This window comes from Eschrichtius robustus, chromosome 19 (assembly GCF_028021215.1).
Source record: "Eschrichtius robustus isolate mEscRob2 chromosome 19, mEscRob2.pri, whole genome shotgun sequence".
NCBI classification, from domain to species: Eukaryota; Metazoa; Chordata; class Mammalia; order Artiodactyla; family Eschrichtiidae; genus Eschrichtius; species Eschrichtius robustus.
In genome coordinates, this window is record NC_090842.1 from 64,081,891 (window position 1) to 64,097,037 (window position 15,147).

General features: G+C 46.6%; 1 protein-coding gene across 1 annotated transcript; it reads left to right on the forward strand.

The window, feature by feature from the left end:
• The first annotated feature begins 206 nt into the window (after positions 1-206).
• On the forward strand, positions 207-9,419 carry LOC137752552 (sialic acid-binding Ig-like lectin 5). The gene is made up of 8 exons (XM_068527239.1): positions 207-708; positions 896-1,204; positions 1,426-1,473; positions 3,681-3,938; positions 4,024-4,308; positions 4,617-4,713; positions 5,062-5,143; positions 9,237-9,419. Exons 1-8 carry the CDS (start codon positions 207-209, stop codon positions 9,417-9,419), a joined length of 1,764 nt encoding a protein of 587 aa, XP_068383340.1.
• Positions 9,420-15,147: the final 5,728 nt, after the last annotated feature.

Consider the following 15,147-nt stretch of genomic DNA (forward strand, 5'->3'; position numbering starts at 1 on the left):
GGCTGTACTCGCTGCTTGCAACCCTCACCGGGGCCTCATATGGAAAGTAGAAGTGGTTACTCTCCAAGGTCCACGCAGCTCCGGGAGCATTTGGGTGCTGAGTTCCTCTCTTGTGGTCGGTTACCTTCCGACCTCAGCTCTGGACTTCCTGTTGGGGCTTCCTCTCAATCCTGTGACACAAAGGCCCCATCACTCTTACCGCAAAGATGCTGCTATTACCACCACCGCCGCTGCTGCTGTCTCTGCTGTGGGCAGGTGGGTGGGCGGCGGGGAGAGGGCTGGGCGGGGCAGGGGCTGCGGCTGACCCTCGTTCCCCCACAGGGTCCCTGGCTCAGGGTTCGAGCAACTACTGGCTGGAAGTGCGGGAGTCCGTGACGGTGCAGGAGGGCCTGTGTGTCCGCGTGCTCTGCTCCTTCCACTATCCCCGGAGCTACCGGGACTACTCTGTCCCAGCTTTCGGCTACTGGTTCCGGGAAGGGGCCAATGAGAAGCTGGATGCCCCTGTGGCCACAAACAACCCAGATCATAAAGTTCAGGAAGAGACCCAGGGCCGATTCCACCTCCTTGGAGACCCCCGGGCCTACAACTGCTCCCTGGACATCAGAGATGCACAGAGGGGAGACACGGGCACATACTTCTTTAGGGTGGAGAGAGGGCCTATTGTGAGATATAGTTACAAAGAGAACATGATCTTCCTGCGTGTAACAGGTGAGGATGGTGTCAAGGAGAGGACATACAGACGCAGGGCCCCTGAGGGCCCCCAGGGCAGGGCTGGGAGGGGACCCCCTGTCTTCTCATCCTGGGAGGGACCCAAGGGGACCTAGGAGGACAGGACGCTGTGGCTGGCCTGGGGTAGAGGCAGCTCTGAGGGGCACACTCGGGGTCCCCCCTCCAGGGCCTGGGTCCTTTTCTCTCTCCTCTTCAGCTCTGACACAGACACCCGACATCCACGTCCAGGGGACCCTGGAATCTGGCTGCCCCAGGAACATCACCTGTGCAGTGCCATGGGCCTGTGAGAGGGGGACACCCCACACCTTCTCCTGGATCGGGGCTGCCCTCACTTCCCTGCACCCCAAGAGTCCCCATTCCTCAGTGCTCACCCTCGCCCTGAGGCCCCAGGACCATGGCACCAGCCTCACCTGTCGAGTGACCTTCCCCGGAGCTGGCGTGAGCACGGAGAGGACCGTCAGGCTCAACGTGTCCTGTGAGCGCGGGGCCAGGACGCCGGGTCCCTGAGGGCGGAGGACGTTGGGGAGGGGAGGTAGGGCCTGGGCTACTGGGTACTGAGCCCTGCGAGCTGGAACTGGGGAGGAAGGAAAGAGGACATTACTCTGCCCTCTTCCTATTTCTAATGTTTCTGGGGGAAAAGGGCCAATGCCTACCTTCCTGCCACCGAAAAACGGACAGTTATGTCTGTCTGTCCAGATGCACCCCAGAAGCCGACCATCAGAGTGTTCCGGAAAGAAGGCACAGGTAGGTCGAAACCTCCCTTCTCCAGGGGTGTGGTGGAAGTGGAAGTGTCTCTGCCCTTCGGAGCAGAGCTGGGCTTCAGAACTCAGATGGCAGAGAGGCTCAGGCCTGGGGTGGGGACAGCAGAGGTGGGAAACCCCCCACTGGCTCATCAGCTTACAAACTGGCCTCCCCCTTTCGCTGACCCTGCTCTCATGGGGTATCGCGTGGCCTCTTCCTTGTCTGTTGGACGTGGCTGTCCCCACTGCCAGGACTACATCCTTCTCCCACATCCTGCCCTCGTTCTCCTTAGGATCTAGACCCCACCTACTCCTTCAGTTTCCTTCCCTCATTTTAATGTTATTGTTTAAAATAGTAAGCATACGGGACTTCCCTGGCGGTCCAGTGGTTAAGACTCCACGCTCCCAATGCAGGGGGCGCAGGTTCGATCCCTGGTCAGGGAACTAAGATCCTGCATGCCGCACGGCACAGCCAAAGTAAATAAATAAATAAAACAAAAAATAAAACGTAGTTTAAAAAAAATAAATAAAATAAAATAATAAGCATACAATGTGTGTTAGTCAGCTCAGGCTGCCATAATAAAATAGCAGAGACGAGGTGGCTTAAAAAATAGGAATTTATTTCTCACAGTTCTGGAGGCTGGGAAGTCTAAGGTCAAAGTGCTGGCTGATTGGGTTCCTGGTGAAGGCTCGCTTCCTGGCTTGTACATGGCTGCTTTTTGTCTACGTTCTCTGGTATCTCTTATAAGACCACTAAAGTCATCGTGAGAGTCTCAATCTCATGACCTCATCTAACCCTAATAAGTTCTCAAAGACCCATCCAAATACCTCCAAACACCATCATACTGGAGGTTAGGGCTTTGACATATGAATTTGAGGGGAACATAGTTCAGTCCCTAGCAAAATTTAATAAGAATAAAACAGTATTCAGCACTTGTGTATCTCCCCTCTTGGTTATCTTTTCGAATATAACCTACACACATACATTTTAAAACACACACATAAAAACAAAACAAAACAAAACAAAAACACACACATATATGCAGACCATACTACCCACATGCTTTGCATCTCTATTATTATTTTTTAATAAACTTTTCATGTGGAGTAATTTTAGACTCACATGGTACAGAGACTTTCCACAAATCTCTCACCTCATCATTAATATCCTCCATCAACATGGCATATTTGTCACAACTAAGGAAGTGACGTTGGTACATTTCTACAAACTAAACTCACCTGTTTCTCAAACTTGGTATATCTTGGAGATTTTCCTGTATCTGTACATAGGAAACCTTCTTCATTCTTAATGATGACCCCATGGTTTTCCAATTAGAAGTATATTTTATGATAAAGTACTTAATAGGTCTCCTGTTAGTGGAAAACTATGGTGTTTCCAATCCTTTGCAAAGACAAGACAAAAGTGTGGGTCTGGAAGATAACTTTTGAGTGAGAAGAAAGTCCTGGATCAAAGGGTATGTTTGTAATTTCTACAGATATTGCCAAATCGAGCTACATGGAAGTTGTTCTGTTTACACTACCCCCTGCTATGTGTCTATTTCCCTGCTAAACATTTTCATCCTTGCTGATACCATAAGTGAATACACTATCATGTTAACTTGCATTATCATTTTGTGAATAGGTTGAGTATCTTTCATTGTGTTTAAAAACCATGCGTATTTCTTTGTGGTCTTTTTCTTGATGATTTGAAGAAACTCTTTGCATATTAACGCAATCATCTGCGTATTCGTTGAAAGGATTTATTTCCAGCCTAATCATGGGCTTTTGACTTAGTGTATGGTGATTTTGCTAGGCAAAAACATGCCCTTTTTCTTGGCCGCACCGCATGGCTTGTGGGATCTTAGTTCCCCAACCAGGGATCAAGCCCGTGCCCCCTGCAGCGGAAGCACAGAATCCTAACCACTGGACTGCCAGGGAACTCCCGCCATTTTTTTTTAAAGTTGCATTCAGTGATGTACTGGGATTAGCTCTTACTGGTTGGCGAGAGCCAGTTGTGCACTTGTGTCCGTCTTTTCCCACTTCTGGGTTCAGTGGCTTCAAATTAGGTGCTTGAAATTGGCCAAGATGGGAGTTTTTACACAGAGGAAATTGACAAATGCTACAAAACAGGAAGACATGAGCCATTAGGCAATGGAAGAGACAGAGAGACAGACAGGCAGACTGAAGCTAGCTTTCCCTCTGTCTTGCCAGGACCTGAAACTCTGGGCAAAAGCCTATCTCTCCCAGTCCAGGAGGGCCAGTTCCTACGCCTGGACTGTGTCGTCGACAGCAACCCTCCGGCCACGATGAGCTGGACCCGGGGGAGCCTGACCCTGAGCCCCTCAAATTCCTCGACCCCTGGGGTCCTGGAGCTGCCCCGGGTGGAACTGGGGGACCATGGGAAATATGTCTGCCGAGCTCAGCATCCGCTGGGCTCCAAGGAAGCATCTCTGAGCCTCGTTGTGAAAAGTGAGTTGGAACACACCTGAGGGAAGGACGCCTGGGTTCTAGGGAGAGGAGAGTCTCCTCTGATCCGTCCCCTCTCTCCCCACAGACCCCCCGCAGCTGCTGGGACCCTCCTGCTCCCCGGAGGATGAGGGTCTGCATTGCAGCTGCTCCTCCCGAGCCCAGCCGGTCCCCTCCCTGCGCTGGCGGCTCGGGGAGGGGCTGCTGGAGGGGAATTTCAGCAACGCCTCCTTCAAGGTCACCTCCAGCTCGGCTGGGCCCTGGGCCAACAGCTCCCTGAGCCTCAGCGAGGGGCTCAGCTCTGGCCTCATACTCAGCTGCGAGGCCCTGAACGGCCACGGGAAACAGAGCGCCACTGTCCTGCTGCTGCCAGGTCTGGGAGCTGTGAAGGGCCGTGTCCAGGGAAAGGGGACACATGAGTCTGCGTGCTAGAAGATACTGAGAGGGAGAGAAATGAGCCTGATTCAGGGCAAAAGGGGAACTAGAGTTCAGGGTCCTCTGTCGGTTGGCTGGGGTGGGGGCTGGGGGCACAGGAGGCTACAATCATATAGAAGGATGGGGGACAAAGGACAGAGTCCTGGATAGAAGTGGGCACACTCGTGGGTCATGGATTTGAGAAGGCTGGTCACTTAGGTGCCTGCTTAGGGACACTGGAGGTCACCCCAGGTGTCTTATCTGCAGGGAGGCCAGCACCCAGGACCGGTGTGGTTTTGGGGGCCGTCGGGGGATCTGGCGTCACAGCCCTGCTAGCTCTCTGCCTCTGCCTCATCTTCTTTGTGTGAGTGGTGGCCCCAGTTTGGGACAAGACTTCCCGAGGTGGTGGTACGGGGGGCAGGGGGCGAAGGAGGGGGAGACTCAAAGAATTTTTCAAAACTCAAAGCTTAGAGCTGAGGGCCCTGGTAGAGCGACGAAGCCAGGAAGGAGGGCAGTTAGTTGAAGCGGCATCAGGAATGTAGCCTCCTGACATCTGGGCCAAGTGTGGACTCTGGTGCCAGCCATCCTGGAGGAGGGAACAGGTGTTCTGGTCATGGTCTCTGCAGCTGGACGCCAGCCTGCACTCAGTCAGCCCTTCTCGGCTCCATGCAGTGAGCCCACCAAGCTGAAAGGCCCTGGTCTCTCTCTTCAGAGTGAAGATCTACAGGAAGAAGTCAGCGGAGAAGGCATCAAGCAGAGATGGCGTCCGTCCAGCGTTGAGTTCCATCTCTCTGGTGAGTGATGTGGGCAACTTTCCATCCAGTGTCTCCACTGGACACCTCTCCCCCAACAGGGGCCATAGCAGCTTACTCAGCACCTCAAAAAATGAGTTCCTCCTCCCCACCTCCAAATTTGTTCTTCCTCCTGAATTTCCTGTTGCACTCAAATCACCCTCTCCTCTTTCCCCTCCATCGCTTCCCAGAGCCAAGAATTGCCCAAGTCTTGTCCATCTTCCTTTTAGCAAAGCTCATCTCCATTTGGCCCCTTCCCTGCTGAGCCCTCACATTCTCTCTGCTGGGTCACTGGCTTCATCTCTCTCCCCGAACAAGCTCTCGGCAAGAAATTCCCGTAACAGCTGTCCTTCGGTCACCCTGTGCTTGCTCTCCACTGTCTAGATCCAACAGAAATATGATGCGAGCCATGTATATAACTTAAAACTTAGCCACGTTAAAAAAGTAGAAAGGAACATGAGATCAATTTTAATAGAATATTTTATTTAACCCAACGTAGCCAAAGTATTATTTCAAACATCATGTCATCAACAGTCAACATACAAATTATTGAGATTTCTTTCTTTTTCTTTCTTTCTTTCTTTCTTTCTTTCTCTTTCTTTCTTTTTCTTTCTTTCTTTCTTTCTTTCTCTTTCTTTCTTTTTCTTTCTTTCTTTCTCTCTCTCTTTCTCCCTTCCTTCCTCTGTTTTCTTTCTTTCTTTTTCTTTCTTCCTTCCTTCCTCCCTCCCTCCCTCCTCCTCCCCCTTTCTTTCTTTTTTTTTTTTTAAATTTATTTATTTTTGGCTGCGTGGATCTTTGTTGCTGCAGGCGGGCTTTCTCTAGTTGCAGCGAGTGGGGGCTACTCTTCGTTGTGGTGCATGGGCTTCTCATTGTGGTGACTTTTGTTGCGGAGCACAGGCTCTAGGCACAAGAGCTTCAGTAGTTGTGGCTCACAGGCTCAGTAGTTGTGGCTCTTGGGCTCTAGAGTGCAGGCTCAGTAGTTGTGGCTCACAGGCTTAGTTGTTCCGTGGCATGTGGGATCATCCAGGGACCAGAGCTCAAACCCGTGTCCCCTGCATTGGCAGGTGGACTCTTAACCACTGCGCCACCAGGGAAGCCCCTCTTTCTTTCCTTCTTTCTTTCTTTCTTCCTTTCTTTCTCCCTTCCTCCCTCCCTTCCTCCCTCCCTTCCTTCCTTCCTTCCTTCCTTCCTTCCTTCCTTCCTTTCTTTCTTTCTCTTTCTTTCTTTCTTTCTTTTCTTTCTTTCTTTCTTTCTTCTTTCTCTTTCTTTCTTTCTTTCTTTCTCGACTTTGAACTCCAGTATGCATTTTGTACTCACAGCACATCTTTGTTCTGACTCACCACATTTCATGGGCTCAAGAGCCACGTGTGGCTGGGGGCTCCTGTGCTGGACAGTGCAGGCCTAGGGAATCAAGACCAAATTCTTCAGTCTGGTGTTCTGTGATCTGTCCCCTGCCAAGTTCTCCAGCCGGCATCCTGTCCCTCCCCGCAAAATGAGCTTATTATATTCTATGATATTATGATTTATAATAAGAAATATATATTTGGTCTTTATCCCCTATTCCTGGCACAGAGCTCCTAGAACCCTTGAACTTTCCTGTGATGGGAGTGATAAAGGTATCTCTTGTTAGATTCATGGGGTGACTTTTGGGAAGCACCTAAGGATGGGGGCTGGTTGCTGGGAGAACCAACCATGCAATTGGGGGATTGGAACTTTCAGTCCCACGCCCTGACCTCCAGGGATGGGAAAGGGGCTGGAGGATGAGTTCAATCCCCAAGGGCCAATGATTCAGTCAATCATGACTATGAAATGAAGCCTCCATAAAACCCCCCAAAGTATGGGGCTCAGAGAGCTTCCAGGTTGGTGAACAAGTGGAGATTTGAAGAGGATGAAGCAATCGGAGAGGACATGGAAACTCTGCACCCTTTCCCTATACCTTGCCCTACACATCTCTTCCATCTGGCTGTTCCTGAGTTATATCCTTTAATTTAAAAAAAAAAACAGCTAATTTAATAAGTGAAATATTTCTCTGAGCTCTGGGAGCTGCTCTAGCAAATTAATGGAATCTGAGGAGAGGGGTTGTGGGAATCTCTGATTGACAGCTGTCTGGTCAGAAGCACGGGTGAGAATCTGGGACTTGTGATTGGCATGTGAGGTTGAGGGTGGGGCAGTCTTGTGGGACTGAGCCCTTAACAGTGTCAGAATTGCGCTGAATTGTAGGACATCCAGCTGGTGCTGCGGACATGCTTGTTGGTGTGCAAATCCCCCCGCCCCTGCCCCATATTGTAAGTGGTTCCAGGATCCTTATATCTCCAGTCAGGGCTCGCTCTTTGTGACCTTGTGCGTTTGCATTCGAGATTTCCTCTGTCCTGATCCCATTTGCACTGGTGAAGCCCTCAGTCATCTTTCTTGCCCCAATTAATTTTTTTATTATTATTTTTTTATTGAACTAGAGTTGATTTACAATATTGTGTTAGTTTCCGGTATACAGCAAAGTGATTCCTATATATATATTCTTTTTCAGATTATTTTCCGTTATAGTTTATTAAAAGATATTATACGTAGTTCCCAGTGCTATACAGTAGGACCCTGTTGTTTATCTGTTTTATATGTAATAGTGTGTATCTGCTAATCCCAAACTCCTGATTTATCCCTCCCTGCCTCCCCTGTAACCATAAGTTTGTTTTCTGTTTGTGAGTCTGTTTCTATTTTGTAAATAAGTTCTTTTGTATCATTCTTTTAGATTCCACGTATAAATGATATCATATGATATTTGTCTTTCTCTGTCTGACTTACTTCACTTAGTATGATAATCTCTAGGTCCCTCCATGTTGCTGAAAATGGCATTATTTCATTCTTTTTTGAAAAATTTATTTTATTGAAGTATAGCTGATTTACAATGTTGTGTTAATTTCTGCTGTACAGCAAAGTGATTCAGTTATGTATATATATATATATATATATATATATACATTCTTTTTCATATTCCTTTCCATTATGGTTTATCACTGGATTTTTTTTTTAATTAATGAACTTATTTATTTATTTTTGGCTGCGTTGGGTCTTCGTTGCTGCATGTGGGCTTTCTCTAGTTGTGGCAAGCGGGGGCTACTCTTCGTTGCGGTGCACGGGCTTCGTGTTGCAGTAGCTTCTCTTGTTGCAAAGCATGGGCTCTAGGCGCACAGGCTTCAGTAGTTGTGGCAGGTGGGCTCAGTAGTTGTGGCGCACGGGCTTAGTTGCTCCACGGCATGTGAGATCTTCCCGGACCAGGGCTCAAACCCATGTCCCCTGCATTGGCAGGCGGATTCTTAACCACTGTGCCACCAGGGAAGCCCTATTACTGGATACTGAGTATAGTTTCCTGTGCTATACAGTAGGGCCTTGTTGTTTATCCATTCTATATATAATAGTTTGCACCTGCTAATGCCAAACTCCCAATCCATCCCTCCCCCACCCCACCCTCCTTGGCAACCACAAGTCTGTTCTCTATGTCAGTGAGTCTGTTTCTGTTTTATTTCATTCTTTTTTTATGTCATGCCAGTTTATGTCATTTAAATATTCCCCTGCCCTATACCAGACCGACTGTCATCATGCATCCCTGTAATAATCACAGGCCTGTCCCCACCACACTGTGAGCCCCTGGAGGGTAGTGCAGGTCTCCTGCAGACCTCTGTGACTCTCACCCACAGCACCCTGCTTCTGTCCATCAAATCAAATTTTGCAATTCGATAAGTTTTGAGTGTGCAACAATTTCATACAGTCTCCTTGTCCTCATAGACTGTCCAAGGTCAGGGATCTTGTCTGTGGAAGAATCACTTCACCTTGCTCACTCAGTCTGTTTTCCTAATTGTAAAATGAGGATAATATTTATATCATCCATGGAGGGAAGTTGTAAGGATTCAGTGGGGTGAGTAACAAGAAGAACAGACCACTATGATTAAAGGAATGAATGAATGAATGAGTGAGTGAACGAATGAGTGAATCCTCAGGAAATGGGTGTGAAATGGATAAGGGAATAATTGCCCCCCTCAAGCCCCAGGTTCCCTTCTCCAGACCTCAACAGCCAGCTCCGAAGCTCTTCTCTCGTCCCACTCAGGGTCACCTCAATGAATCCTGTTCAGACAGCCCCTCAGACTACCAGACCCCAGCTCCGGCCACCTCCACCTCAGGGAAGGAGCAGGAACTCCATTACGCCACCCTCAATTTCCACAGGCTGAGGACCCACAACTTTCAAGACCAGGACACCACCGAGTACTCAGAGATCAAGATCCAGAAATAATGCCCCCGCCCCCAACCCCAGAACCAGGCTGGAGCCCAGAAAATGCATCTCTGAAGAAAATGTGTGCCAGGCACCAATTCTTGAAGACTTGACTGCCCTCTGAGCCAGAGCTTATAAATGAGAATGTGAAGCTCCTTGGAGTGGCTAAAGGTCACAGAGAGTCCTAGGTTCAAATCCAGGCCCTGGTAACCCTAAGGGTGTTATATCAGGCAAGTCACTTTACCTCTCTGTGCTTCAGTTTCCTTCTCTGTAAAATGGGGATAATATCCATTAGGTATATTGTTAAGTGGGGAAAATGCACTTTGGGAGTTGTTAACTACATTGTTATGTGTTAAGTTTACCTCAGGATGGAGGGAGATGTCAGCTTTTGGCTCTACCACATATTTCTATTTTGCCTGACTATTTTTAAGAACATGAATTATTTTTTGTTTGTTTGTTTTTCCGGGAGGGAGGAGATGAAACATGTATTATTTTTTTAAAGTAAACCTAAATTTACCTCTCTGGATGGAGAAGATATTTCCCAATACATGTATCTAACAAAGGACACCTAGAATATATAATGAATATATTTTTTTAAATAACAAATAATTTAAAAATAAATTTGAGGGCTTCCCTGGTGGCACAGTGGTTAAGAATCCGCCTGCCAATGCAGGGGACACGGGTTCAAGCCCTGGTCCGGGAAGATCCCACATGCCGCAGAGCAACTAAGCCCATGCGCCACAACAGGCTCGAGCCTGTGCTCTAGAGCCCGCGAACCACAACTACTGAAGCCCGCATGCCTAGAGCCCATGCTCCGTAACAAGAGAAGCCACCACAATGAGAAGCCCGTGCACCGCAACAAAGAGTAGCCCCCACTCACCCTGACTAGAGAAAGCCCGCATGCAGCAACGAAGACCCAACGCAGCCAAAAATAAATAAATTAAAATAATAAGAATAATAAATATATATATATATAAATTTTAAAATAAATAAATAAATAAATTTGAAAAAAAATTTAAAGGGATATGTAAAGAGCTCCCACAAATCAATTAGAAAAAGGCAGACAACCGAATAGAAAGACAAGATAGTCAAATGGCCAATAAGCATACAGAAAAGTATTCAACTTCTGTAGCTGTCAAGGAAATAAAAATTAAAATCACAATGGTGCCAACTGCATAGTTACATTGGCTAAGATAGTAAAAATAATATCAAGGAAATCAAGTGTTGAGGGTATTACGCTAAGTGAAATAAACCAGTTACAGAATGACAAATGCTGCATGATTCCAGCTATAGGAAGTATTTAAAGAAATCAAACGCTGAAACAGAAGGTAGAGGGGCCCTGGGGGAGACTCAGAGAAGGGGAGTTAGGAAGTTGCTATTCAATAGGTGTAGAGTTTCATTTTTGCAAGATGAAAACATTCTAGAGATTTGATGGCCAACAATGTGCATATAATTAACACTATTATACCGTACACTTAAAAATGGTTAAGATGGTAAATTTTATGTTATTTTTTTTTTAACCACGATTTTTAAAAAGTACTATATAGTGGTTACCAGGGGCTGGGGACTGGGGGTGTCGGTGGACAGTTAATGTTTAGTGGGTACAGAATTCCAGTTTGGGATGATGAAAAAGTTCTAGAGATGGATGGTGATGATGGTTGCACAATGTGAATATGCTTAATGCCATTGAATTGTACACTTGAAACATGGTTAAACCAGTATGTCGTGGATACTTCATCACAATAAAAAAATGTTTCCTTAAAGAACATCAAGTGTTGGTGAAGATGTAGAGCAACTGGAACTCTCCTACACTGCTGGTAGCAGTGAGAATTGGTACAACCGCTCGGGAAAGCATTTGTCACTCTCTACTAACACTGAGCACATGAGAGAGCCATTCACCTCCCAGGTGTGCACCCAACAGAAGCGCGTACGCATGTTCACCAAATGTATACAAGAGTGTTCATAGCAGTGCTTGTTGTAATGGCTGAAAACAGGAACCTGCCCAAATTCCCATCAACAGTAAGACAGGCGACAACAGGGTCCTACTGTATAGCACAGGGAACTATATTCAGTATCTTGTAATAAGCCATAGTGGAAAAGAATATGAAAAAGTACATATATATGTACATATATATACACATGGCTGAATCACTGTGCTGTACGCCAGAAACTAACACAACACTGTAAATCAACTATACTTCAGTCTAAAAAAAAAAAAACAAAACAGAGGTAAATAGATAGTAAATTATTCACGCAATGGAAAAAGTAACAACTGCACACAACATGTATGAATCTTCCAAACAATATTGAGTGAAAGAACCCAGACACAAAGCGTACATACTATGTGATATCCTTGATAGGAGGTTCAGACAAAACTAATCTTAAAAAAAAGGAAAAAAGTGTTAAAAAGCAGCTTTCACTGCTGAGGGCCCAGATTCAGTCCCTGGTTGGGGGACTAAGATCCCACAAGCCGTGTGGCACAGCTGAAAAAAAAAACAAACCCTAATCTTAGGTATTAGAAGTCCAGATACTGGTAACCCGCAGCGGGTAGTGGCTGTAGGAGGGCAGTAGGGGTATCCTGGGGTTTCCAGTAAGGATCTGTTTCTTGATCTGGGCATTCATTGCTCAGATATATTCACTCTATGAAAGGTTGTTGTTTTTTTTAAATACTGGGTCCTACTCCTATTCTTTTTTTTTTTTTCGAATTTATTTTTTATTTATTTTTGGCTTCATTGGGTCTTTGTTGCTGCGCACGGGCTTCCTCTAGTTGCGACGAGCGGGGGCTACTCTTTGTTGCGGTGCGTGGGCTTCTCATTGCAGTGGCTTCTCTTGTTGCAGAGCATGGGCTCTAGGGCACCAGGGCTTCAGTAGTCGCAGCATGCAGGCTCAGTAGTTGTGGCTCCCGGGCTCTAGAGCACAGGCTCAGGAGTTGTGGCTCAGGGGATTTGTTGCTCCGTGGCATGTGGGATCTTCCCGGACCAGGGCTCGAACCCGTGTCCCCTGCATTGGCAGGTGGATTCTTAACCACTGCACCACCAGGGAAGTCCCTATGAAACATTTTTGAGTCAAACAATTGTGATGTGTGCTCTTTTCTATATGAATATTACTCTTGAATAAAATTTCCATTAAGCTTTAAAAAGATGATCCTTGTAAGTTTCTAACTCTGATTTCCACCAAACTATAAGCTTCCCCAGGGCAGGGACAGTACTATGTCCAGCCTTGTGTTTTCAGAGCCTAGCCTTGGACACAACACATAAACTGGACTCAGTAAACCTTTGAAATGATTTGCACTCAAGTGCAAGGGGAAGACACAGCTGGGCTCTGCTGAGGCTTCCCATGTTGTTTCCAGCCCAATCCTCTCTCCTAAGTTCTGAATCCCAGTGTCCTCCTCCACATCTCTCCCTGATTGACCACAGGTGCTTTGCTTTCAATGCATCCCAAGCCGGACTCTGCATCACCCCTCAAGCCTGTTTCTCCCCTGGGTCCTCCGTCCGGGACTCGAGAATGTCCATCCAATAGCACGGTGTCTGACTCCCAATATCAACCAAGGAGAGCATCGCACCCTTGTGCCCAGATTAGCTCCATCTCCCTACCAGGACACAATTTCTGGCCCAGCACTTCTTGGATCTTGTGAAACAGGCCTCCTCCCCTTCTCCAGTCTCTCCGGTTTCCGTTTAGGTTCCTCTCTGTCTGTTCTTCCAAGAGGCCACTGTCTGAACCACTTCCTGAATCTGGTGAGTCTGCATCTTCTCCTCTCCCCGGGGGTTGTAAGCTCCCCCTGGCCACTGTATAAAGTGCCTCAAGACCCAGCTACCAGGTCCAGTAGTATTCAAGGCCCAGCTTTCAGCACGAAGCCTTCTTCAACCCTGTCCTATCATCCTGGGGAAGAGTCTTTTTTTTTTTTTTTAATATTTATTTATTTATTTGCATTGGGTCTTAGTTGCAGCAGGCAGGCTCACCGGCTCCTTAGTAGCAGCTTGTCAGTTCCTTAGTTGTGGCATGAGAACTGTTACTTGCGGCATGCATGTGGGATTTAGTTCCCAGACCAGGGATCAAACCCGGGCCCCCTGCACTGGGACCGCAGAGTCTTAACCACTGTGCCACCATGGAAGTCCCCTGGGGAAGATTCTGGAACTCCCTCCTCTGGAACCCCACAGACCTCATTCATCTCTCCACTGTAGTTTTTTTTTTTTTTAAAGATTTATTGATTGATTGATTGATTGATTGCTATGTTGGGTCTTCGTTTCTGTGCTAGGGCTTTCTCTAGTTGCAGCAAGCGGGGGCCACTCTTCATCGCGGTGCACGGGCCTCTCACTATCGTGGCCTCTCTTGTTGCAGAGCACAGGCTCCAGACGCGCAGGCTCAGTAGTTGTGGCTCACGGGCCTAGTTGCTCCGCGGCATGTGGGATCTTCCCAGACCAGGGCTCGAACCCGTGTCCCCTGCATTGGCAGGCAGATTCTCAACCACTGCGCCACCAGGGAAGCCCCATCCACTGTAGTTTTAATCACAGGGCCTAGAGGCTGTCTAGCCTGTCTTAGTGAAGGCAGGGGAGGGCAGCTATTAAAATTGTAAGCCCCTAACCCTCCTACATTGTTGGTAGGGATGTAAATTGGTGCAGCCACTATAGGGAGCAGTATGTAGGTTCCTTAAAAAACTAAAAATAGAGTTACCATATGATCCTGCAATCCCACTCCTGGGCATATATCCAAAGAAAACTCTAATTCAAAAAGATACATGCACCCCAATGTTCACAGCAGCACTATGTACAGTAGCTAAGACATGGAAACAACCTAAATGTCCATCGACAGTTGAATGAATCAAGAAGATGTGGTATTCATATACAATGGACTATTACTCGGCCATAAAAAAGAATGAAATAATGCCATTTGTAACAGCATGGATGGACTGAGAGATTATCATACTAAGTGAAGAAAGTCAGACAGAGAAAGACAAATACCATATGATATCACTTACATGTGGAATCTAAAATATGACACAAATGAACTTACCTGTGAAACAGAAACAGACTCAGTTATAGAGAACAGACTTGTGGTTGCTGGGGAGGGGAGGGGTGGAAGAGGGGAGGGGATGGATTGGGAGTTTGGGATTAGCAGATGCAAACTATTATATATAGAATGGATAAATAACAAGGTCCTACTGTCCAGCACAGGGAACTATATTAAATATCTTGTAATTTAGCCATAATGGAAAAGAAAAAAATTGTAAGCCCTTTCCTAATAACCAAAAAAATGGAAAAAATCCAAATATCTATCAATGGATGAATGAACAAACAAAATGTGATCCATCCATACAATGGCATATCATTCAGCCATAGAAGCACGGATACACTTTACGACATGGATGAACCTCAAAAATATGCTAAATGAAAGATGCAAGACACAAATGGTCACATATTGTAAAATTCCATTTATATGAAACATCCAAAATAGGTAAATCCATAGAGACTGAAAGCAGATTAGGGGCTGCCGGGGGCTTTGGGGAGGAGGAACTGGAGAGTAAGTGTTTAATGGGTATGGAGTTTCTTTTTGGGGTGATGGGAAATGTTTTGGAACTAGATAGAGGTGTTGGTTACAAAACATTGTGCATATACTAAATGCCACTAAATTGTTCACTTTAAAATGGTTAATTTTATGTCATGAGAATTTCTCCTTTATTAAATAATAATGATAATGCTAATAACAGTAATGTAAAGTCCTTCCACCAGGATTCAAGCACCTGCCTCACCAA

What these genes read in the sequence shown, in the direction of transcription:
- LOC137752552 (XM_068527239.1), top strand. Translation starts at nt 207, where the DNA reads ATGCTGCTATTACCACCACCGCCGCTGCTGCTGTCTCTGCTGTGGGCA. An exon ending in TCTGAGCCTCGTTGTGAAAA is followed by an intron (nt 3,939 to 4,023) that starts GTGAGTTGGAAC and finishes CTCTCCCCACAG; the next exon opens with ACCCCCCGCAGCTGCTGGGA. An exon ending in CTCTGCCTCATCTTCTTTGT is followed by an intron (nt 4,714 to 5,061) that starts GTGAGTGGTGGC and finishes CTCTCTCTTCAG; the next exon opens with AGTGAAGATCTACAGGAAGA.